At 62.2% G+C, this 22,229-nt stretch overlaps 2 protein-coding genes across 4 annotated transcripts; both read right to left on the bottom strand.

Moving 5' to 3' along the window:
- Nucleotides 1-2,532: 2,532 nt before the first annotated feature.
- Nucleotides 2,533-14,744, bottom strand: MAP4K2 (mitogen-activated protein kinase kinase kinase kinase 2). The gene is made up of 32 exons (XM_053899529.1): nucleotides 14,570-14,744; nucleotides 14,388-14,445; nucleotides 14,093-14,183; nucleotides 13,942-14,006; nucleotides 13,580-13,635; nucleotides 13,204-13,251; nucleotides 13,075-13,117; nucleotides 12,603-12,675; nucleotides 12,376-12,507; nucleotides 12,233-12,295; nucleotides 11,774-11,855; nucleotides 11,576-11,683; nucleotides 11,094-11,172; nucleotides 10,907-10,965; nucleotides 10,359-10,402; nucleotides 10,237-10,275; nucleotides 10,110-10,143; nucleotides 9,910-10,015; nucleotides 9,741-9,829; nucleotides 9,618-9,659; nucleotides 9,436-9,520; nucleotides 9,263-9,342; nucleotides 9,104-9,164; nucleotides 8,895-9,012; nucleotides 4,974-5,032; nucleotides 4,790-4,893; nucleotides 4,516-4,693; nucleotides 3,824-3,892; nucleotides 3,601-3,687; nucleotides 3,292-3,362; nucleotides 3,137-3,192; nucleotides 2,533-3,032 (listed from the first exon to the last, which is right to left on the bottom strand). Exons 1-32 carry the CDS (start codon nucleotides 14,663-14,665, stop codon nucleotides 2,945-2,947), a joined length of 2,463 nt encoding a protein of 820 aa, XP_053755504.1. The 5' UTR covers nucleotides 14,666-14,744; the 3' UTR covers nucleotides 2,533-2,944.
- Nucleotides 14,745-15,436: 692 nt separating this feature from the next.
- MEN1 (menin 1) lies at nucleotides 15,437-21,597 on the bottom strand. Of its 3 annotated transcripts, none has more exons than XM_053899530.1 (10): nucleotides 21,493-21,597; nucleotides 20,643-21,103; nucleotides 19,464-19,672; nucleotides 19,137-19,265; nucleotides 18,823-18,863; nucleotides 18,662-18,749; nucleotides 17,838-17,974; nucleotides 17,304-17,439; nucleotides 16,663-16,827; nucleotides 15,437-16,457 (listed from the first exon to the last, which is right to left on the bottom strand). In XM_053899530.1, coding segments are annotated over exons 1-10 (1,851 nt in total). In that variant the 5' UTR covers nucleotides 21,495-21,597; the 3' UTR covers nucleotides 15,437-15,974. The 3 variants fall into 3 exon arrangements, with proteins under 3 accessions (XP_053755505.1, XP_053755506.1, XP_053755507.1); XM_053899531.1 differs by having other exon boundaries at nucleotides 21,481-21,591; XM_053899532.1 differs by having other exon boundaries at nucleotides 21,390-21,504.
- Nucleotides 21,598-22,229: the final 632 nt, after the last annotated feature.

The following is a 22,229-nucleotide window of genomic DNA, read 5'->3' as shown; positions in this document are numbered from 1 at the left end:
AGGCGCTGGACGCGCCACACAAAGGTGGCCCGTCCCTCGCCATTCCGGAGCGCAACGTTGCGGTTGTCGCCTTGACCTCTGACCCTCGCTCGGCTACGAGCCAGTTACCTGAACATCCTGGGGCACCCGTGCCTCCTCCACTTACCCACAGAATGGCTTCAAGAGGCCGAGCTGACCTATCTCAGAGACTTCCGCCCAGAAGGGCAAGCAATTTTGACAGTCGCTGTCGCAAGAACAAACACGGCCGCTCTGAGCCAGCAATGCCGCTTCCAGGAACTTATGCTATAGGACACCTGAATGTGTACAGTGGCACTGGCCTAATACTTATTGCACAAGAATATTTATTGCAGTGTCGTCTGTAATATCAAAGTAGTAGAAACAAATTTACATCCAAAGGGATCTAACCCACTTTAAGGAACAGGAATTGTGGGAAGCCCCTACGATGGAACACCACTAGCTATAAAACAAGCAAACAAACAAACAAAGAGGGAGTCAGTGATAATGGAAAACCCTCCAGGTCGGATTTTAAAAGGGTAAGAGCAGAAAGGTATGTGGAATATATTAGCACACGTATAAAAAAAGGGAGGAGAAGATATCATACTGAACTGCATAAATCCTCCCCGAAGGGTTCATAAGTAACGGAGACCTTCGTAGGTGACTTCTCATCGTATCTATTTTGCATTTTTAAAAAACAGTGTGCCACGGACAAGGCCTACCTATTTAAAAATACATAAATAATATAACACTCTTAGGCTTTCAGCGCAAACTCCCAGCTTCCTGGGCTTTCTTTGGCTTGTGGCCAGCCTGTGCTGCCAGTGAATACTTTATCAGAAGCCCTTGCTTTTCCCTGATCTCCCACTTTGGCACATTAACACTCTTGACTCCTCCCACCAAAACCCCCTTTTCAGGCGTGGGTGGCAGCGGAGGGCCGGGGAGGCCCGCCACAAGGTGGCGCTCTCTGCCGACCGCGGCTCGGTGGGTAGAAGGTCTGTCCTCCCCAGGCACCTGGGGTCAGGGTCAGGGGCCTCCGCGGAGCGGGAGCTCGCCTCCCCACCCCCGGCACTCCTCAGCTTAATCCTACACCTAAACCAAGAAATCGAGAGATTGGGAAGTTAGGAATTCTATCCCCGTCACTCCACCATTTGGCCCATCACATGTCAGCCAGGCAGGTGTAGCCTTTCAGAACTCGGGAGGTGCCTGCCCCCCTCCTTTGGGTCTCAGGGAGAGCACAGGTGTGAGTGCCAATGCACAGAAGCCTCGTGTCCTTCCCTGTCTGACAAATCCATTTCAGCCAAGAAACCCCAGGACTCGGCTCTGTGGGAGAGTGGACAAGGGGACACTCTGACGACCTGGGATCACCCTGGGCTCCTGGCAGGGGCACTAGGGACTGGGCTGCTGCAAGCTCTTCACATAAGGTGCCATCTACCCCCGCCCCCCGCCGCCCATTTGTATCCGTTTATCAAATACCAGCAACCCAACCTGGTAGAGAAGTTCTTAATTCAAACAGCTGCCTTGTCTACCAGAAGAAAAATAATTGGGCCTTTGCTCAAGCTCTGGCCCCAGACCCAAGGCCTCCTCGCCCTATGCACCCATGGTCTTGTGTGCGTACCTGTCCTCTCCTTCCAGGCCAGCTGCCGTCCTACCGCTTTGACCTCACCTGGCCAAAGGCTCTGGTCAAAAGCAGCCTGGTCAGTGCCTGAGACAAAGGGAGGGCTCCCTGGCCTGAGGGCACGGAGCCCTCCAAGAGGGAAAAGTGGGAGAGTGACACGGCAAAGCGCAAAGCACAAGGTCAGCCACGGGCAGACAGACATACCCTCGAGATACCCTCCCTTCCCTGGGGGCTGGTCCACACCTTGGGAGTGACCCCTCTGTGAGCCCGGGGTCTAGCACTGGGAAGGCTGACTGGGAATACTTGTTAAATGGACACAGGCTGATCTTCCCGGAGCCTAGTCTGACGCTGGAGTCCATATTTAGCGGTCCTGGTCTGATGGAACACACCTAAGCAGCAGGTGGGAGGCAGGGACGCAGCCCCGGGCCTGGGCAGGGGATCCAGATCAGGACAGGCTGTGTCCAGAAACCAAAGCCTCGCTGGCACAGGGTGGAGCTGCCAGTGGCTGGCCCTCCCTGGGTGCTGGCTGCCTGGTGAGATCCCATAGGGGGCAGGAGTGCCCGGGGATGAGAGTCCCTTTGTTCAGCCTGCCTCCCCCAACTGCATCATTCCTCGGCCATAAAAGAGGCCTCATATTACAAAGCTGAGGGCTCATCCTGAGCAGGGAGCCCTGGAAGACAGTGCCCCTAGGAGGCCTTTCGGGGCCACTGGCCTCTCCACCACCTCTGCCTGGCTGCCCCCTAAGGGAACCGCCAGAGAGCACTGGTGGCCCACCCTTCCATGGGGCACCCATAGCACCTGCTGCCACAGAAAGATGTGCTGGAGGGAAGGAGGGAGGGAGGGCGGGAGGAGGGAGAGGAAGCCTCCCCAGTCCTCCTCCTCAGCTCTCCCCCCCAACCCCCGACAAAGAGGGATCAGTGGAGTAAAATCAAACGAGCTTTAATACCAATATAGTCTCTCTTTTAAATACCATGTTCCCCAGGACAGGGGGCAGGGGCAGGCTCTTGGCAAGAAGAATGGAAAAGAAACGTGGAACAAAATGGAATGGATCGCCCGGGCCTGCTCCCACCCTGCCCGGGGCCCTTGTCACAGGGCCCGGGTTGCCCACGGGGCTAGGGGAGGGGACAGCAGCTTCCTCTGGTCCAGTTATCGCAGGGGCCCCGGGGTGGGCTCCCCTCCCCTCCACAGCCCCGAAACTCTTCTCAGAATTATTTCTGCCCTTCAGCCCAGCAGAGCCTGGGCCTCTCGGATCCGGGAGGCGCCACTGCCTAAAGGGGAATGCCGCTAAGGCCTGGGGGCGGGACGGCGGAATGCCACCGGCCAGACCTGACCCTCTCAGTAACTGCTCTGATGGCCCGTGAGGATGTAGAGGTTGCTGTGAGCCCCGGGGTTGTCGGTGGGAATGCTCTCAAGGATGATATCTCTGGAGGGGAGACAGAACCGGAGGTGAGCAAGGCAGGGGCCTGAGGCCTGTGCGCATGTCCATACGGCCTCAGGGGCCTCTAAAGGGGAGGCGCCCCGTCTTACCTGTGGGCCCCGAGCACTCGAAAGATCCTTGTCTCGTCTGTGATCTCCTGAGTCACCTGGGAAGGAAAGGGACTCTGAGGCCACCCCAGCAGGTCTTCTCCTAAGAGGTGGGGACAGATAGGTCAGGGGAGGCCAGGTTCCCGGGTTCCGCTCACCTCGTTGGTGTCCAGGCTTCGGCCTTGCATACCGTGGCTCCAGAAGGCCAGCACGCTGTCCTGCAGGCACACTAGGGGGAATGCAGCTGCCATGAGCCCTGCACCTGCCCTGAGGACACTGGGGCTCCCCCAGCCACGCCCTGGGCCCACACCTGGGCCACAGAGGTCCTCACAGACCGCGGTGGCCCTTGAGAGGGGCTGCGGCACCTGCCTCCTCGTCCCACCCCCAGCCCCAGGCCCCTGGGCCACACCACCTGCTCCAGGCTGGGGATATCCGCCCCCCCCACCCTGTCGTCATCTGTCACTCACCCACAGTCTCAATGGGGAAGTCAAAGGTCAGCACAGGCGCCAGTGTGGCCGTGGGCTCACCCAGAAGGTTCACAATCCTCACGCAGCCTGCGCAGGGAGAGGGCTGGTGGTGGGTGGGGACCAGGTGGTTCCCTTCTGGGGGGGCAGACCCCCACTCACAAGGCTTCCCTCGCCTCCCCTAACCCCCTGCACTGCCCCCAACCCTGACCTCAGGGGCACTCACGGTCAAAGCAGACTAGGACTGTGTCCCTGTCCACCTGGATCACCTGCTGGGCTGTGCCCGGGAGCCCCTCTGCAGGCAGACAAGGGAGACACGGCCTGGCTGAGCCACCAGCCCCGCTCTGGCCCCAAGAGGAAGACGTGGCGGACAGCTAGAGCCAGCTGTCCCCACAACCACACTTCAACCCCCCAGCAGCCCCACTGGGTTCCCGCACGGCACGGCTGGGGAACTGAGGCTCAGAGTAGCAAAGTGGCCCGCCTGCAGGCGCACAGAGGCAGGGGTGAGTCCCAGGGAGCCGGTGGGGGGGGGGGGCGGGGGCGGGGAGGGGGGCAGGGTGTCCGGAGTCAGGAGAAGCACGCCGTGTGACTCCATCACTGTGGGACCACCAATCTCTGAGCCTCAGTTCCCTCATTTGTAACACAGGCATGACGATGCCTACCTCGCGGGCCGTCGTGAGGCCTAAGAATGACACAGCTCGTGTCTGAGGCCCCTGCAGCGGTGGGTTTTCTTAGCTGCTGAGCCCTTTGGTCTAATGAAATCTTTTACGGAAGCCCCGCTGAAGGGAGGCTGGTCTCCGTGGAGCCATACGCTGCAGGGGACACGCAATCTCTCTCTCGCCAACTGTCTAGCTCTCTGTCACACACACACACACACACACACACACACACACACACACAAAGGGCCCTCCCGCTCACCAGGTGGTACGAGGACGTCAGGCGTCAGACCGGCCTCCAGGGGCAGGACATGGAACAGAACTCGGCAGCCGGGCCCCTCGGGGCCCTCAGCCCCCACACACACCTGCGGCAGCTCCTTCCCGTCCAGTACCAGTGGCTCCAGCATCCCCGCCGGGCTGGGCAAGGGGCTGGAGAAGTTCTGGGGGCGGCAGGGGTGCTCAGGTCTCGCCCCAGGCCCACCACCCCCACCCCGGGGGCGGGGGGGAGCCCGCGGCCTCACCCGCCCGCCCCACACCTTCAGCAGCAGGAACTTCTGCAGCGGCTCGTACCACTGCAGCAGGAGGAGGCTGGCGGGCAGGGCGGCCAGCAGGAAGGTGCTGCCCGTGTAGGGGTTCCGCACTGTGAGAGAGGCGGGCAGTGGGTCCCGGGCTGTGCCCGTGACCCCAGCCCTCCCCGGCCCCACCCGGCCCAGCTCTTACCCACACGACACTGCAGGCAGCCTTTGGTGTCTGGGATCTTGGTGGACAGGGCAAAGCGCCTGCAGGGGCGACAACCAGGACACGTGTCATGGGTGCCATCCGTGGCCGAGGCCCCACGGAGCCCTGAGAAATGGGGACTATCGCTTTCCTGCCCCTGGAGGTGAGAAGCCGAAGCTCAGAGAGGCAGAGCAATGTGCCTGGGTGACGCAGCTGTGGAGGGCACAGGAGCAGAAGCCGGCCCCGTGGCTCTAGCACCCACCTCCACAGCCTGCAGTGTCTCTGTTCAGTCCACGGGTTTGGATCACAGAAGTACCTTTCACTGTGCAACTTTGGGCAAGTCGCGTAACCTCCCCCCTGCCTCAACTTCCACATCTGTAGAATGGTGGGGGGGGGGCGGGTAACAGTGGCACCGACCTCAGAGGGTCACAGTAAGGATTAAATGAGTTAACACAGGGGCACCTGGATGGCTCAGTCGGTTGAGCGTCCGACTCTTGATTTTGGCTCCTAGGGTTGTGGGATCGAGCCCCGCGTCAGGCTCCACGCTGAGCATAGAGCCTCCCTCCCTCCCTCCCTCTCTCTCTCTCTCTCTCTCCCCCCGCCTCTGCTCCTCTCCCTCCATCATACTCTCTCTCTAATTTAAAAAACAAAAACAAAAAAACAAGTGAATACAGGAGAAGGGTTTACCGCAGAGCCTGGCACTCAGAATACTCTCACAAAGGGCTTTCATTCTGAATTCTCACTTTCCCTCCTATTTCCAGTCATCGAAAATCCTTTTCAGGTGAAAGCAAGGTATACATGAAGAAATGAATGGAGAAACGAGAGCGTGGAGGGGTGGGGAGCTGCTGGAGACTCCAGCCCTGCTAGGCTGCCAGAGCACTCACGGCGGTCCCCGCTACACATGTCGTGTGTCACAGAAAGGCAGGGAGGCCCGGGGAGATTAAGACTTGCAAGAAAACCGCAAACAAACGGCTGGGCCTGCCCTCTCCCTGCCCTGCCCTCCTCCCTCCCCCCCCCCCCCCCCCCCCCACTGCCTCAGCTGAAGCTACACCAACAGGGACCAGCAGGGGGGGGCCTGCCTTGGAGGCAGGGGAGAGGTGGAGTCTTTGCTCTGCTTACCGGCTGTCCCCCAAGCCCTCAGGGGACCTTCTGAGCCTGTTTCTTCCTCTGGGGGACAGGGCTACATGTCCGCAGCCCTGCCACCTTCTCCCAGCGGCCCGTCTGGGCCCTCTGCCAGCAGGGGGACCCCGCCGAGGCGGCCCGTGCCCGTCTCTCCCCGTCCCTCTGTCCTCACTCTACTCTCTTCCCCAACCGGCCTTTGGATGGGACAGAGGCGCATATTTTTGTATTTGTTTTCTTTTCTGCAGACAACTCTGGCTCTCTGCTCTTTACGTTCGAAGTGGACACTGCGATTCTGTAGTTTCCCAGACACACACCCAAAGCTGCCAGGGACTCGCTGGTGTGCTGACAGGCCTGTTTCCTGCAGGTCCTGGGACAAAGCAGAGGTTTGCTGGGGGACTGAGCTCAGGAAGCCCTAGGGCCACAGGGCTCCAGATGCCGTGTGAGTGAGCTTGCTCCAGGAAGGGCCGGCGCCCCGGGCTTCCCAGCTGGGCGTAGCCACTGGCCTGTCCCTACCGGCTCCCGCCACCCACCTGGGCAGGGGGACGTCTAAGCCCACAGCCCAGACCCCTCCTCGAATTCAGTCTCACCTAGCCCACGGCCAACGAAGGCCCCGCTTACGCACCTTAAACGCCACGTGACAACACTGAGTCCTGCTCCAGCCACGCCTGATGACGGCTCTATTCACCCAGGCCAACAACCCTGGACTCCTCCCTGACTCCTCTTTCTCTCCCATCCACCAACTGTCGGGAAATCCTGCTGATTCAACTTCCAAAATGAAATCCGAACCTAGCCGCTTTTCAGCTCCTTCCCTTCTACCCGGGCCCACGCCGCCACCGTCACCTCTCACCTGATGATCACAATAACCTCCGGGCAGGCTTCCCTGCTTTCCCCTCACCCCTTCAATCTTTCCTCAGCACAGCGGCTAGAGGGATCGCCTGAAAACCTCAGTCCGTGTGACTCTTCTGCAGTGGCGCTCAGGCTGCTCTGAGTCAAAACCAAAAGCCTCACCGTGGCTACCGGGCCCTCCCAGATCATCTTCCCCACGCTCCATCCATCTGGCTACACCAGTCTCCTTGCCTTCCTCAAACAGGCCAGGCCTGTTCCTGCCCCAGGGCCTTTGCACTGCCCCCACCCCCACCCTGAGATGCTTTCCCCAGAGGTAACAACAAGGCTTGCTCTGAGCCTCTACTCACATGGCCTTCCTGACCACCCTGTTTAAAACCCCAATCCAGGCCCCACCCCTCCTGGCCCTCCTTATCCCTGCTCTTCTGCATGTACTACCTTCCCCTCTGTGCACCCCAGAGCACCTTTCTTACGTCGGTCGTTTGCTGTCGGTCTCCCGTGACGAGAAAGTCTGGGGAAGAGGAGAGAACCCTAGTTCACAGAGTCCCCCAGGCACATACTAGGTACTGAGTGGATACTCGCTGAATGACTAAAAAGGGACTCTGTCTCAGACGTCCCCCTGGACACCTCATAAAACACACGACATCAGCCGCTCCCCTGAGGTCTCCCGGTCCCTCCTTCTCCCTCCTGCTCACTCCAGTCAGGCCCCAGATCCCGTCAGCCCCACTTTCTGAAGAGGGTTCAAGTCTGTCCGCCCTGCAGCCTAAGCCCCACTGCCTCAGGCCACAGCGCAGCCCTCCTCTCCAAGTGCCCTCTCGCCGGCCGCCCCCTCCGATCCATTGTTGCCGCCGTCGGCACAGCCGGCAGATGGCTCTAGCCTTCATCGGTCTGACGGGCCCCTCTCTCTTGACCCCTAGGACTAGGAGACAGCACGTGACCCCGGCCTGGCCCCCCCCCCCGCCCCGAGCTCCTCATCCCATGGCCACAGCCACAGGCTCATAAGTGGGCATGAACCTAAGCTAGACCAAAGAGAACTGGTCCCCGGACTTTGTGGGAATTTCATGGAAGCAGAGATTCTAGCACCGTAGGGCTGTTAGCTAATGCAACGCTGGCCTGGAACCGTGGGCATCCATCAGAGGAGAGGAAAGCCTACCTGAGAACGAAGGGGACAGAGGACAGCAGAGCCAAGAGACGCGGGCAGATTTCTGGCGAGGCCATGGAAGCCTGGATCCAGCTGGACCTGAACCTAACCCTTCTCCTGAACTTTCAGTCACGTGAACCACTAACCGCCCTTCCGTGCTTAAGTCAGTGAGTTGCCTTGCCCGCTACGGAAAGAGTCCTGATCGACATACAGAGGGATCCTTCTAAAATGCTCGCGGTCCCGCGGCCAGTTGAACCAAACCCAGATCCTGGGCCTGGCCTCGAAGGCAGGGCTCTGCCAGCCATGCAGCTTCCTCTCGGGCTGCTCCCCCAGGTCACCCACGTGCATTGGCACGTTCTCTCCCCCCACCCCAACCCCCCCCCCCCCCCGAAGGCGGTTCTCTAATTCATCTGCCTGGAAACCCACTGGGCACTTTCCGACTGCAGGCCCTCGTGTGGCTGGCCCCTCAGAGGCCCCTGCGCCCCTCCTGGCTCTCCCTCTGGGTCACTGAGGGGGGCCAGGGGCTGACTGTCAAAGATGCATTTGGTTTGTTGTCTCCAAGCCCTGCCTACGACCAGGCACACAGCAAGTGCGCCCCACCCTAACAAGCACGGCTGCCACACTGTGGTCCCCTTGCTTTCCAACAGGCCTGAGAGCAAGGGAAGGGGGCACCGACGCTGATGGACGAGGAAACTGGGCTCAGAGAGGCAAAGTGACACGCCTGAGGTCACCAGTCCCGTGCAGGGCCCTATTCGACCCTGGCTCTGCCCCTCTGCCTCCCCCCGCTGCCCACCCCGCTGCACCCCCGGGTCCCCGACCTGGGGATGATGCGCTGCGTGAGGCGGTTGGTGGGGATGGAGAGGGGAACCTGTTGCTGTAGTCGTCGCTGCTCAAACAGGCCCGGGAGGTCATGCGCCCAGATGTGCGTGGATTTCCCTGCCGGGGAGGGACAGAGGGGCTCAGAGAGTGTCGGCGGGCAGGGTGCAGGCCCCGGGCCCTGCCCGCCCCGCCCCGCCCCGCCCCGTACCTGAGAGTGACAGCAGCACGTTGTTCACGCAGTAGAGCCAGGTGCAGCGGTGTGAGATCAGCTAGGGGCCGCAGAGCGGACAGACGGACAGACGGACGGGGAGTCAGCCCCCCAAGCCCCCCCAAGGCCCTCTCCCCTCCAAAGCCAGCCGGGCCTCACCTTCTCCAGTGTATCCTCGTGCAGTTCATGCAGGTTGAGGGTGTAGATGCCTTCCTCGGCCCCCACCACCAGAAACTGGTCTGCGGGTTTGGGTACAGGGTCAGAGGTCAGTCACGCCCCCTGGCCCAAGCTGCGGGGTCCCAGGCTCCTGCTTCCTCCCTGCCCCAGCCTACCGCGGGTGACAGGGTGAATCCAGGTGACCGCAGCGTGGATCCGCAGGGGGCAGCCATTGAAGACCTTGGAGAAGCAGGCGCCCATCTGGGGAGAAGGCAGGAGGCTGGTGAAGAAGATGGGGGGAGAGGGGGCAGCCGGCAGGGGGGCTTCAGGGTGGCAGGGCCGCGGGACCGACACTTACATGCACCTTGGGGGTGGGGGGGAGCCCGTGGCAGGATGATCTCTGGAAGGGAGGGAAGAAGTCAGGGCCGAGGCGACAGCCCCAGCCTCCCAGCCTCCCAGCCCGTCTGGAGCACCCCCTCACCTCAGGATCGTCCCTGTGCTTCATGGTGGCCCAGGCAGTGGGGAGCAGTGGGGGGCTGTTAGGGCCTGGGAGAGGTGGGGGTGGGGTTCCTGCAGGCACAGAAGGGCTGTGAATTCCAGCTCTAGCCCCGCCCTGAGCCTATCTCCTGGTCCCCCAGGCTCGGACTCACCCAGGGGGCTGGACAGAGGGTCTTCAGCTGGAGGCTCAGCAGGGGGTGGCCCCAAGAAGGGGGCCCGCTTGATGGTTCCCATGGCATCGTCTGGGGAGTCCAGCTCCTGGCAGGAGAGTCAGGGGACCGAGCCTGGCTGCTAGCGGGTCACCGGTAACCCACCCCCACTGCACCCTCTCCGGCCCTCCCCCACTCCATACCTGGAGTTCTGAGGCTGGTCGGATGGTCAGGCTCCTGTCGGGGACGAACCAGAGGGACATAAGGCGTGAGATGTGACCAGGCCCCGGGTCCAGCTGCCCCCCCACCCTTTCGAGCCCAGCCCCTCACCTTTCCTCCAGGGCCTCCTCGACTGACTGTAGCAGGCTCCTGGGCAGGAGGGGATGAGGTCAGAGGCCAGCCTTTTCTGCTGCCCCTCCCCCTTCCCTGTAGCCTCCCTCTCCCTCACTCACCCACTCAGCTCCTCCTTTCCCAGCAGCGTCCACTCCTCCTCCCACTGCGGGGAAACCGAGTCAGAAAGACCAAAAGAGAGTCAGAGACAAGAGAGGCAATGTGGGCGGGTGATGGAGAGACTGTGGGAAGGACAGGACGCACAGACAGAAAATGACACGGAAATAGGCGAGAGAATTGTGAGCGAGGGGGACAGCGAGAGGCAGAGAAACTACGCAAGAGGAGGACTGACAGCCAGAGAAGGGGACGGAGAGGCGCAAGGGCAAGAGGTAGAGTCGGACGACCAGGCTCGGATGCAGACGCGGCAGAGAGCTGGAGGAGAGGCTCGGGGTCTGTGACAGGCCCACGTGTTAGAAAGGCATGGTCCCTGTGCCCGGGAAGCAGTCCCCCTCCCCCTGCACCGCCTTCGCTGTCCTGGGTGGGACAAGCCTGCTTGCACAGGGCTTTCCACGGCCAGAGGACCAGGCTGCTGCTGCTTCAGGAATCTGAGACGCCCCCCGTCCTGCACCCCTGCCATGCCCCCCCCCCCCCCCCCGCAACAGACCCTCACCGGCTCGTTCAGTGGGTCCGTTTCCTTCCTGCGCGGGGCACCAAATTTCACCTGGTGAACTGGGGGGGCCCAGGGTACCCGAGTTAGGAAGGTGGGCTCCCGACCGACCCCAACACTCACACCAAATGCCCACACCCAGCCCCCCACCCCACCAAATCCACAGACACAGTCCTCCCAGCAGACTCACACTGGATCTCTGAGGGGGTCCTCTCGGCCGGGCCGTGCTGACCCCGGGAGTGAATGGTGTCTGGGAACACGTCATAAGCCTAAGAGAGAACGCAAACAGCCGACACACACACACCCAGCCTGGAAGCGCTCTCTGCGCACGGATGGGTTTTGTTTTCACAACCCTCTGAGACGATCCCAAGATTAAATGGCACCCTCGTTTTCAAAGATGAGAAAACCGACCCAGACAGGCAAGTGGCTGGCCAAAGATCACACGGGTCAGGTCAGCCCGAACCAAGGGTGGGGAATTTATCAGGTGGGAGGTATGGGGGGGGGGGGGTGGGGGCAAGATGGGCCCAGGGAAGACTTCGAATGGGCGGGCTTGCCTGGAGGAAAGTTCTCGGTGCTGGCAACATTTAAGTTAAAGGGCCCTGACTCATACCGCCTCCACACTTCTTACCACCCGGCCAGGCCAGGACCCATTCCCCAGCTCTGCTCACTCACCTCGAGATCACAGTCCTCAGGGGAAGGGGTTCCGAGGTGGGGGTCATTGGCTTTGTCCAGCAGCTGTGTGAGGAGAGCCCGAGGGAGCTGCTGGGTTGTGAACGGGTGCTGCAAGATTGAGGGGGGCACAGGTTGGTTCCTGACCTCCAGGGCCCTGCTTTCAAGCATCCAGGCTCCTGCCCTGCCCCTGCCTCCCACCTGCAGAAGCTTCTCTGCCGTTGGCCTCTTCTTGGGGTTCTTGGTCAAGGCTAGCTTGAGGAAGTGGTGGAAATTCTGGGTCCTAGTGGGCACAAGAGCCCCCCCGCCCCCAGACCCAGGTTAGCCCTCACGTGCAGCATCCTGCCAGCTGCCCCCTGCCACCGCTCCAGAGGAGGGAGTCTGCTCTAGGAAGGAGCCGGCCCGAGGCCAAGGGCGGCTGGCCTAAGCAATGCTGCGTTGTGACACGGCAGCGCCCCCCATCATTAACCGTCTGCCCTTCCTCCCGACCCAGGCTGGGTCCCCCGACCCAGAGGCAGGGCTCAAGCCCCTCCGGCAGATGGTCCACAAAGGCTGAGAGGGCAGGGCTCCGCAGGCTGTGCCCTGGGAGTTGGCAGAAGGCTCTCCGCCCCCATGGAGACTGCTGGAAAGGAGGCCCCAGCAGGGGGTGTGGGCCCTCACCAGCGAGTCTTGTCTCGCAGCCTGGGCGGCTGGAAGCTACTCTTCGACATGAGCATCAGGGCCCTGTGGAGAGCACGAGGTCAGGGGACGAGGTCAGCAGGGCCCTCGAGGTCAGGCGAGGGGCAAGTAAGTGTTCAGCGGACCTCATGGGGTGCAGATGGAAAAGAGGGGGCTGCAGCTCGCCCAGCTCGATGGCGGTGATGCCCAGGGCCCAGACGTCACATAGCTCGTTGTAGCCTCCTTTGCGTTCCACGGCGGCCACCTCCGGGGCCATCCTAGAGGCAGGGTCACAGATGGGATGGCCAGGTGCCCCACCTGTGGCGCCCGCCCCCCCTCCCCCACCCCCCCCCAGCCCAAGGCACAGCCTCACCAGTAAGGAGTCCCAATGAAAGATCTCCTCTTAGCCACAGATGCTGTCAGCTCGCCTGCCACCCCAAAGTCGGCTGCGGGGAGAGAGAGCTACTCCCATCCGCCCACTGGCTACCACTCCCCACCCACCTCCAGGGCTCAGGCTCGGAATGCACCTGAAGGGTTCAGAGAGCAGGTGGCCCAGGTTCAGCCACAACTGCCACAGGTCCCAGGCAAGGCCAGGTCCCCCTCCGGGAGGGGTCAACCACCTTCTATCCCTGACCGAGTGCGCGGTCCCAGGTTAGAATCCATAAAGACCCAACCACATCCAACTTCTGGCAGGGAAGGAGGGCTCGTCTACTGTCTCAACGGGGAAACCGAGGGTTAAGTGGTAAAGTGACTTGCTCAAGGACACCCAGCACCTGAACGCAGACTCTAAGCCTCCACGAGCTCCCACAGAACCCTCACCCTGATTGTTTCCCCGGGGTACTGACCCAGCTTGACATCTCCCTGGAGGGTGAGGAGAAGATTGGCTCCCTGTGGGAATGGAGGAGAGAGAATCCCGTCTGGTGCCCCCAAGGGCCTCCTCCTGCCTCCCACGATGCCCTGGGCCAGACCCTTACCTTGATGTCTCTGTGGATCTTCCCCTGAGAATGCAAGTGGTGTAGCCCCTGGGGACAAAAAGGAGCTCCTGAGAGCAGCCACCCAGCACTATCCCACCTCTCCTGAACCCCCTCTCAGGACTGGGGCCCCCCACCCAAGCAGCTTCCTCCTCCCCTCTCCCCAAACAGGAAGTGGCTGAGCCAAGAGGGAAATGTGCTGCTTCCGGCAACAGGGCTGGGGCCCCTTTCCCCCAGGACCCACAGCCCCTCGGGCCAGCCCTGCCTGAAGTACTCCACCCACCCCCGCAGTCCCCCCCCCCCCCCCACAGGGCAGCCAGTCTCCCTGCCCGTAACTCCTGGGGACTAGGAACGTGAACAGCCTTATGGGCCCAGCTACCTTCAGTGCCTCCCGGCAGACATAGGCAATCTGTCGTTCCTCCAGGGGCCCGGTGGCTGAAATGTAAGGAGTGAAGGCTGGCATGGAGGTCTGGAGGAGATGCTGACCTTGCCAGGCCACCCTGTGTGGGGGAAGCAGCAGGCACTGCTGGGTGAAAGAGGTGTTGTCCTTATCCCCTCCCTGTACAGTCTGGGATTCAGAGCCCAGAAAAGGACACCATTTCTGTCAAGGTCACACAGCCAGTTAGGAGTGGAGAAGGGCCTAGCTCCAGGACCCCAGCTCTCCTCTCCTGCCCCATGTTGGAGAAGAGGGAGTTGGGGAAAGGCTTGTGGCCCTCTGGGGCCTGGAGTCCTGGCCCTCACCGTGGTATATCTCCTGCAGGGACCCCCCTCCGCAGAACTCCATGCAGATCCACAAGCGGTCATTCCTGCGAGGGCACAGAACCTGGGTGAGCACGTGGCAGGGCCACATGGGGGCTGCCTGAGGGTAGGCAAGGGGATAAAACAGCCTCACCTGAGGTAGCTGCCAATGTAGGCCACCACATTGGGGTGACGGCACTCACGCAGGATGGTGATTTCCTGCTGGAGGGAGCTGGTGTCGTCCCCTGGGGAGCACAGGGCATCATGGGGGGAGGGCGCATGGGGGTTGCTCTAACTCAGTGCCCTCATCTGCAAAATGGGCATATCCGGGCCAGACAGATCCCAAGTGACAGCACCTCCTGGGGCCTGTCTCTCAGGGGGTCAACTCTCAGCGCCACCAGGCGCTATGCCCTCCCACCAGCGCAGAGGCCCTGCCTCCAGGCCCTCACCTGGGTCTACCTTGACTATCTTGACCGCGGCCAGTTCGGACGTGACCGTGTCTCGGGCCTGCAGGGGCGGAGGAGGTGAAGCGGGATGAGGAGGGGGCGGGGCTGGGGGCTGGATCCCGCGGTAGTGCGCAGAGCCTGCACCCTCCTCGCCGCTCTCCCGCCCGTCCGGTTGCCCGGCGCACCTTGTAGACGTCGCCATAGGTCCCGGCCCCCACGCGCTGCAGCAGCTCGAAGCGGTCCCGCGGATCCTGCAGCGACACGTCCCGCAGCAGCGCCATTGCCCGGCGCCGGGCGGGCCGGCGGGCGGGCGGTCGTGAGCTGCGGAGCCGCGGAGCCGGCGCGGGGCGGCGCGGGGGCGGGGTGGGGCGGGGCAGCACCGCCGGGGCGGGCGCGGGTGGCTCCGAGGCCGAGGAGGCGGGGCCGGGGCCCGGGGCGGGGCCAGAGGGGGATGCCCCGCCGCCCCACCGGGAGGCGGCGCCCGCGGGACAGGCACTCCGAGGCGAGGGGAAGCCCCGAGGCCGGGCGGAGACGACCGGGGCCGAGGGATCAGGCCAGCGGCATCTCCTCCCTTCCCCCCTCCTGCCCCCCCCCCGCCCTCCCCGCCCGGTTCCCCTGCTCCCTACAGGTGGGGAGCCCGAAGGCCAGAAGGCAGTGGGGAGAGGGGGCACTCCTCATCCCACCCGCGCCGCCCGCAATTCCCCAGATGAAACACGGACGTGTACTTTTTCTTTTTTTTTACAAAATGTATTCATCTTCCTTGAAACTGAAAAATAAATCTATGTACAAAACAGGAAGAGATCAGGCTCCCCTCACCCACTCGCAAACCCCTGCAGATTTCCTCCAGAGTCCCTTGAGGCGGGCTGGACCTCGGGGAGGTTCCCAGAGGGTCGGAAAGAGGTCTGCTCTGATCTGCGGCCAGTTTGGTCAGGAAGGGGGCGGGGCTCAGGATTCACAGGCCGGAGACTGCGTCTCGTGTCCCAGACTCGCAGGATAGAGGGGAGGAAGCTAGAATTTCCAAACTCTGAAAGTTGAAGTTCTTTTGGGTGTGGGGGGGGGGGGGGGGGGGCGGGGGGGGGGTTGGGTTCCCAAGGGATGGAATCCTGAAGCGCGGAAATGTACTACTAGAGGCTGAGCCGAGTCCCAGGTCTCCGGGTTGGAGGCGGGTCCTGTGCTTCTTGGGTGTAGGGCTGGGAGCAACCGGGAGCAACCCTGGTCTGGCCTAAGGTTAGAGCCTCGCTTCTGAGGTGGGGCCTGTTTCCAGTGCTTGGACCTTTAAGGATTAATGATGGAGCTCAAAGTGAGGTTCCATTGGCCGTCTGGGATTCTGGGGATGGGATCTATATTCCAATGGCGGGCAGAGCCCTGGAGTAGTCTGTACTCCGAGAACTTGCAGCCTGGGTTCCGGGTGGGGGTGGGGCTCGGAGGACCGGCTTAGGCCACCTCGCGCCCCCCCCCCCCCCCCCCCCCCCCCCCGCGGAGGCAGGGCTCAGGGGGCGGGGAGGGGCGGGTGTCTGGTGTGGGGCCTCCCTCCGGGACTGAGCGCCCCCTTCCCCCCACCACAAGGGTTGACAGGGAGTCTGGGGTGGCTCAGAGGCCTTTGCGCTGGCGCTTGAGGAAGGAAAGAGTGTAGTCGCTAGGTGTAGACACCTTCTGCTTCTTCATCTGCACTTGCGACTGCGCCGTGAGCTGCAGCTTGATGGCGCTCGAGTTGATCTTGGTGGCCACCAGCAGCTCCTTCATGCCCTTCATCTTCTCGCTCTGGAAAGTGAGCACCGGCCCCTCGGGTGGTGGCGACGCTGCGGGCGCAGGGGCTGGAGCCGCGCTGCCTCCTTCTGGGCCGCGGGCAGTGCCCGGGACTGTCCCTGGGGGTTTCCGCGGGGGTCCCGACGTCGCACCCTGGCCGGAGCCCGGGCCCTTGTCCAGCGCCGGTTTCTTAGGCGGCGGCGGCTCCTCTGGCTTGGACTCACGCCGCGGGCCTCGCCGCCGTCCTTCCCGGGCTTCCTCGCCCCACAGCTCTTCCGCCTCGGCCGCCTCGGCCTCGCGGCTCACTATGCGCACCTTCTGCCGCACCTGGGCAGGGAGGAAACGCGGAGGGGAGGTTGCAGGCCAGTGGCCGGAACCCCAGGCCCAGCCTCGGCCATCGCGTCACCGGGCCTCAGTCTCATCTGCACCCAAAGGGGACAAGCAAACCCTCTTCAGGACCTCAAAGGTTCTGACTCGGTGGCTGCCGTCCCCCCCTGACCTCTCCCAGCATCCCCGTGCAGCTCCCCCTCACCTGCCCCTCAAATCGGCCTAGGGACTGCACGAGGAAGGTGGCCCAGCCCACGTGCAGCACGGGCGTGGGGCTGCCCTCTTCCCATTTGCAGATGCCATCATAGAATCGCAGCAGGTGGGCGAAGCACTCTGGATCCTGGAGGGCGGAACTCTGGCTCTGGGCACCCTGGGCACGGGGAAAGGAGGGCACAGGTCAGACCCACTTCATCACCCCTTATCACAGGGCATGGACGGGGCCCCCTGCTTGGGCAAAGAGCCCTGGCTTCAAACGAGGAGAGCATAGGGGAAAAGAACTCTTAGAATCTCTTTCCTTTTATAAAACCAGTCCTTAGCCAGGGTGTGGGGGGAGAGACATCCCTTCCCTATATCCCACCCCCTCAATTGAATGAGGGGCACTGGCCATGAAAGAGATGGGCTTCCACCCCATTTACCTGAAGCCACAGGGGTAGAAACCCCTACAATGCCCCCAGTTCCCTCACACCCGGGCCCAGGACCTCAGCTACTGCAGAAGAGAATGTAGCTCCCCGTGCTGGGCCACCTCCCCCTCGCGGGCCCGTCCCATGCAGCAGTCCCCGGGTCCTGTGACGGGCAGCCCTGCTCAGGTGGCCAAGGGAACACAGGCCAGAGCTCTTAGCTCTTCACCTGGGTCTGCTCCCCCGGCCGCTCCTCGCCGGCCTCCAGCAGGCTAGCTGCCTCCTTCAGCAGGTTGGGGATGACATCATTAGCTACTTCGAAGAACTCCTTGTAGATCTCCTCGTCCTCGCGGCAGTAGTTGTAGCTGTAGAGCAGGAGGGCACGGTGGGGTCTTGGTCATGGCAGGGACCCCCGGGGACCTGGTGAGCGGTTGGGGTCTTTACCCGGAAATGGTGGTATCTGTGTCAGCCCAGAGCAAGAGGAAGAGGAAGGAGGGGGGTCACGGGCTGGGGGGGGGGGGGGTGCAGATTCTATTGCTGGATGTCAGTGGTTGGAAATCGGGAGGACAGGGGAGGCAGGGAAAGGTGTGAGGTGCTCATCAGAGGTCCCAGCCTCCCGGGTGATGGTGGCCTTGGCTGCCTGGGGACCGGTTGGAAAGCGGATAGGGCTTGGGACCCAGGCCTCACTCCTGAATGAGGCGGGTTGGAAATGAGGCAGAAGGGGACGAAAGGCCGGACTGAGGCCCTGTCGGGGGATCCTCACTCCTGGATGACAGTGGCCGTGTCAGCCCAGGCCTGCAGGGCTTCGCGCACGTTGCGGTTGCGACAGTGGTAGCCAGCCAGGTACATGTAGGGGTAGATGTGCTCATCCCGGTAGTAGGTCTTGGCCGAGGCAATGCCCTGGGGACAGAGCAGAAGGATCTCAGAGAGGCAGCCCCAGTTGCCCTGGATGGCACAGATCCTTTTGGGTCACACCCGGAAGGAACAATAGGAAGATCCCAGAGAGTTCCACCTCCGATCTCCCTTCCACCACCTTCTATCCTCTCTACCAGACGCTCCTCCCTAGAGTCTGCAGGACTGCCTGCTGAGGCCTGGGTCACACTGTGGTGGGCAGGGACGCTCACAGAACTGGGCCTAGGAAAAGGGAGGGGCCCGCCCTCCAAGCTCCGGGCACATCCATTTTCCCAGGCTTCCCACACACTCCTACACACACACCAAAGCCTTCTAAGCCCGGCCCAACGTCCGTCCTGTGCCCCGCCCCCACAGAATTAACACCCCCTCCTCAGTGCTCCCACCACATGTGACCTCTGTTACGCTCTAGGACAACGAGAGGCAGCAGAAAAAGCAGGGCTTAAGGAAGAAACTCGGGCCCTATCACCCCCAGGCCGGGAACCCAGAACACCCCTCAGAGAGCCCGGACTGCACCGAATATGCACGTAATAAACACAAAATGGGGAACGGATGGGTGACCGCCCCCAGTACACACAAAGTTCCTCTCTCCTCACCCACCACCTCCCAGTCCCCAGGGAGAAGGGGACCCCAGCCGCTGCTGGGCTTCCCTTCTGTACCCTCCTGAGACGTCCCCACCTTGTGGTAGAGGGTGAGTGGGTCTGGTCGGCCAGGGGTGGGTTCCAGTTCCTCCAGATCTGCCAGGTTCCCCAGCGCCATGGGGTACCTGGGAAAGGGTCATGAGTCCAGGCTGCCTCCCAGCCCCCTGAGGCCCAGCCTGGCCACTTTCCCCTACTGACCTTTCCAGATGTCCCAGGTCGTAGAGCAGCCAGAGCAGCTTCTAAGGGCCGAAGAGGAGAGGTGTGAGCTTGGGGGGCGGGGTGAGGAGGGCCTCAGTCTACCAGGCAGATGTGACTTCCAGCAGGGACCTCCCACCAGGTGGGAGGCAGCCCCTTCTTGGGGCCGAAGCCCTTTCGTGTCTCCGTTCTACTCTCCCAAGAGCCCCGGGGAAGGCCAGGCCCGGAAGTGTCAACCCGTGTCACCAAAGGGGAAGCTGGAGCTGAGGAAGGGGAGGGCAGGTGCCCCCGCCCGAGGCCCCACGGGCCGCCCTCACCTGCTGCAGCTGCAGCAGTTCCAGGGAGTCGGTGTGCAGGTCAATGGAAGGGTTGATGGCACACACCATAAATGCCACCTCCATCTTGCGGTCGCAGCGCATGTACGATCCTTTCAGGTACAGCCAGCTCTTGGGAGAGGACAAGACCAGATGTCTCGTGATGGCTCACCGGTGCCTACTCCCGGGACCGACGGCCAGAAATGGGGCGCTCCCCTTCGTGGCATACACAGGTGGTGACAGGCAGAGGGGAGTACGGCCCGAGAGAGCGGAGCCTCTCGGGGGGGCTTGGGCGAGGAGAGCGTGAAGGGGAGGGGGTGGGGACAGTACCCGCTCGGCCACACCCGCGTTGACCGTCTGGCCCCTGCGATCCTCGTTGCCCTTGCCGTGCCAGGTGACCTCAGCTGTCTGTTCTCCGTTGGGCCCAAACACTACCCAGGCGTGGTCCTCAGACAGGGCGAGGTGGACATCCCGGAGACCCAGAGCCTGGCAGGCCCCCACCACGGCAAAGGCCACACCAGAACTGTCCAGTTTAGTGCCTGTGGAAGGGGAAGTAATGAAAGAGGGTCCTCTGAGCTCTGCCCCGGTGGGGGTGGGGGGGGGGGGAAGGGGAGGCGGGGGGAAGGGGCCACGCAGTGATGCACGCTCCCCCACCTCCAAGCCTGTGCACAAATCTTAGATGTTTCTGCCCATCAATTCTCAATCCCTTTCCTCCTATGTGTTCGAAGCCTTCCCCTCGCCCCCCCCTTACATCCCCCAGTAAGAGAGCTTCTTGGCTTTCACATAGCTCCACCCAGCCTTTGAGCTGGTTCCTTCTCCTTCTCTGCACCCGTTATGATAATTCAGGGGTTTCCTTGTTTTATTGTGCCTATTGGGTTAAAACAGGGACAGCAAAAACAAGACCCTCTGGCCGATGTTCTTTCTTCCCACCCCCACTGGTAGATATTCCTAATCTCTCTCTGTATTCTTCCTGCTTGGCTCAAAAGCAGCCACCGGTCCCTTCTCAACATGGCACTCCAGGACCCGACCGCCAGTCAACTGGGCCTGGAGCAAAGACGAGAGTTCTTTGCGAGCCCTGAGGGTTAAGCTTCTTGAGGTGAAGGCCCTCCCTCATCTGTTCGCTTTCACTTAAGCGTCTCAGATGGACCAAGATGTAGGCTCCTCACTCTCCAAATCCGCTGCTGCCCTTTGCGCCTCACACTGAGCTGAGGGACTCGTGCAGCTGCTCAATGGCAGGGGTGGGGGTGCTGAGGAGGCCGAGGGTGGATTCATGCCTGGAGAGCAAGCGGCTGGGGTCCAGTCCCAGCCCTGCCGTTCTGTGGCACGCCATTTCCCTTGTCTGGGCTTTAGTTTCCCTAGCTGCACACAGGGTAGTAATAACACCCGCCCCACCTCCCAAGGCTTACAGGTCTTAAAGGGCTCTGCAAACCATACAGGGCCGTGAAGAGGTGGGCTAAGGTTCCCAGGTGAGACGGGATCCTGGCCCTTTGCCACCTGTCGGGCTCCAACCTGTGATGAAGCTGAAGAGGGACTGGATGTGGGCCCGATCCTTGAAGTAGGAGCGGCTGAGGCTGTTCCAGATGACATCGGAGACCTTCTTCACCAGTTCTCGGCTGGAGACACCCCCCTCTCGCGGGTAGAGAGACAGGTCGACGGCGCCACGGATCTGGGCGGTGAAGCGGGCATACAGCGCGGCGATGATGGACAGGTCGGCCACGGGGAAGTAGGTAAGGCCGCCAGGAGGGTCGGGCGCGGGGCTGGGCTGGAAGGTGAGCTCGGGCACATTGGTGGGGATGACGCGGTTGACAGCTAGGAAATGCTCCACGAAGCCCAGTACCAAGGACAGGAGCACCAGGTCCGGTTCCTCTCGGCCCAGCTCGGCAGCGAACAGGCGCACCACGTCGTCGATGGAGCGCAGCGGGAACAGCGTCTTCTGGGCGGCCTTCAGCCCCATGGCGGCGGGCCTCGGCCTGCGGGAGAGAAGGAGGAGGGAGGGTCGGGCGGGCACGACCGGGGAGCCCCCTCCCAGGCTCGGCTAAGGTTCCACACCCCCACCTCGTACACTCTCTTACTTCCCCGCCCCCCTGGCCCTCCGCTCATTTGTTTCCCCTCTTCCGTCGGAGACCCCCTCAGCTGAGGCTGGAAGGGCCTCCTCGTCCCCCACAACCCCAGGAGCCGCGGCCCCGATGGGTGTGCGCCCCTAAAACCCCGCTGAGCACCCTCCACGGCCGCCCCGCCCCCTCCCTACGACCGTACCCCCGGGCACCCAGAGTCCGTCCGGAGGGCGCCCCTAGCCCAAGCCCCCCAAATGCCAAGAAGAGTCCTGGCCTGGGTCCCCCGCGCCCACCTCCGCGCTTACATCCCACACAAGGCACCACGGCGCCCGCCGCCTGGAGCCTGCTGGGAAATGGAGTTCCGCCCCTTGGGCCGCACGGCCTGCCGGGAAGTGGAGTCCCGGGCCCTCTCCCGGCCCCGCCGCGTCTTGAAATGGTGGCCGGGCCGGGCAGTCCGCAGTGGTTTATGGGAGTGGTAGTCCCGCCGCTCCGGGCTCCCCGGAGGTAGGTGAAGAGTGGAGCCTGCGCCACCCCCCTGAGATCCTCAGGGATTGGTCACTCCATTTCACGCCCTCCAGGTAGGCCGTGGAACCGCGGTGCATTCTGGGAGATGTAGTCCGGGGCGTGACCAGGCGTTCCGCAGGCGGTCGCTGCGCTGAGGTTGTCACGTGTCGTCAAGATGCGAGGAAAACCGGTACTTTGAAATACTGACACGGAGTCCTGTGTGTCGAGCCACTTTAGTTGAATTTTTATCAGTATGCATCAACACGAAAATGTGTGTCCTCGATGTCTAGCAATTCTTCCCTAGCTCTGCTCTTTACTTTTTATTTTTAAATGTTTATCTATCTTTGAGAGGGAGAGACGGACAGAGCAAGAGTGGGGGGAGAAGCAGAGACAGAGGGAGACACACAACATGAAGCAGGCTCCAGGCCCCTAACTGTCAGCACAGAGGGGGCTCGAACCCACGAACTGTGAGATCATGACCTGAGCTGAAGTCGGATACTTAGCCGACTGAGCCACCCAGTTCTGCTCTTGAGAAACT

Source organism: Panthera pardus, unplaced genomic scaffold (genome assembly GCF_024362965.1).
Source record: "Panthera pardus isolate Hobbes unplaced genomic scaffold, ASM2436296v1 HiC_scaffold_12, whole genome shotgun sequence".
NCBI lineage: Eukaryota > Metazoa > Chordata > Mammalia > Carnivora > Felidae > Panthera > Panthera pardus.
Note: the sequence above shows the minus strand (reverse complement) of the source record. Positions and strands in the feature narration are given on the sequence as shown.

Bases quoted from the DNA above. Each gene is read 5' to 3' on its own strand.
- MEN1 (XM_053899530.1), bottom strand. The intron at 18,864-19,136 runs GTGAGGGCGGCC...TTCGGCCCTTAG, and splicing joins AACTGCTGCAGCTGCAGCAG to AAGCTGCTCTGGCTGCTCTA. The intron at 16,458-16,662 runs GTGAGGGGGAGC...CTCCCTGCCCAG, and splicing joins TAGGCCGATTTGAGGGGCAG to GTGCGGCAGAAGGTGCGCAT.
- MAP4K2 (XM_053899529.1), bottom strand. From the start codon at position 14,665: ATGGCGCTGCTGCGGGACGTGTCGCTGCAGGATCCGCGGGACCGCTTC. The intron at 10,144-10,236 runs GTGAGGGGCTGG...CGTCCCCGACAG, and splicing joins GAGGAGGCCCTGGAGGAAAG to GAGCCTGACCATCCGACCAG. The intron at 4,894-4,973 runs GTAAGAGCTGGG...CCTCTCTCACAG, and splicing joins CTGCCTGCAGTGTCGTGTGG to TGCGGAACCCCTACACGGGC.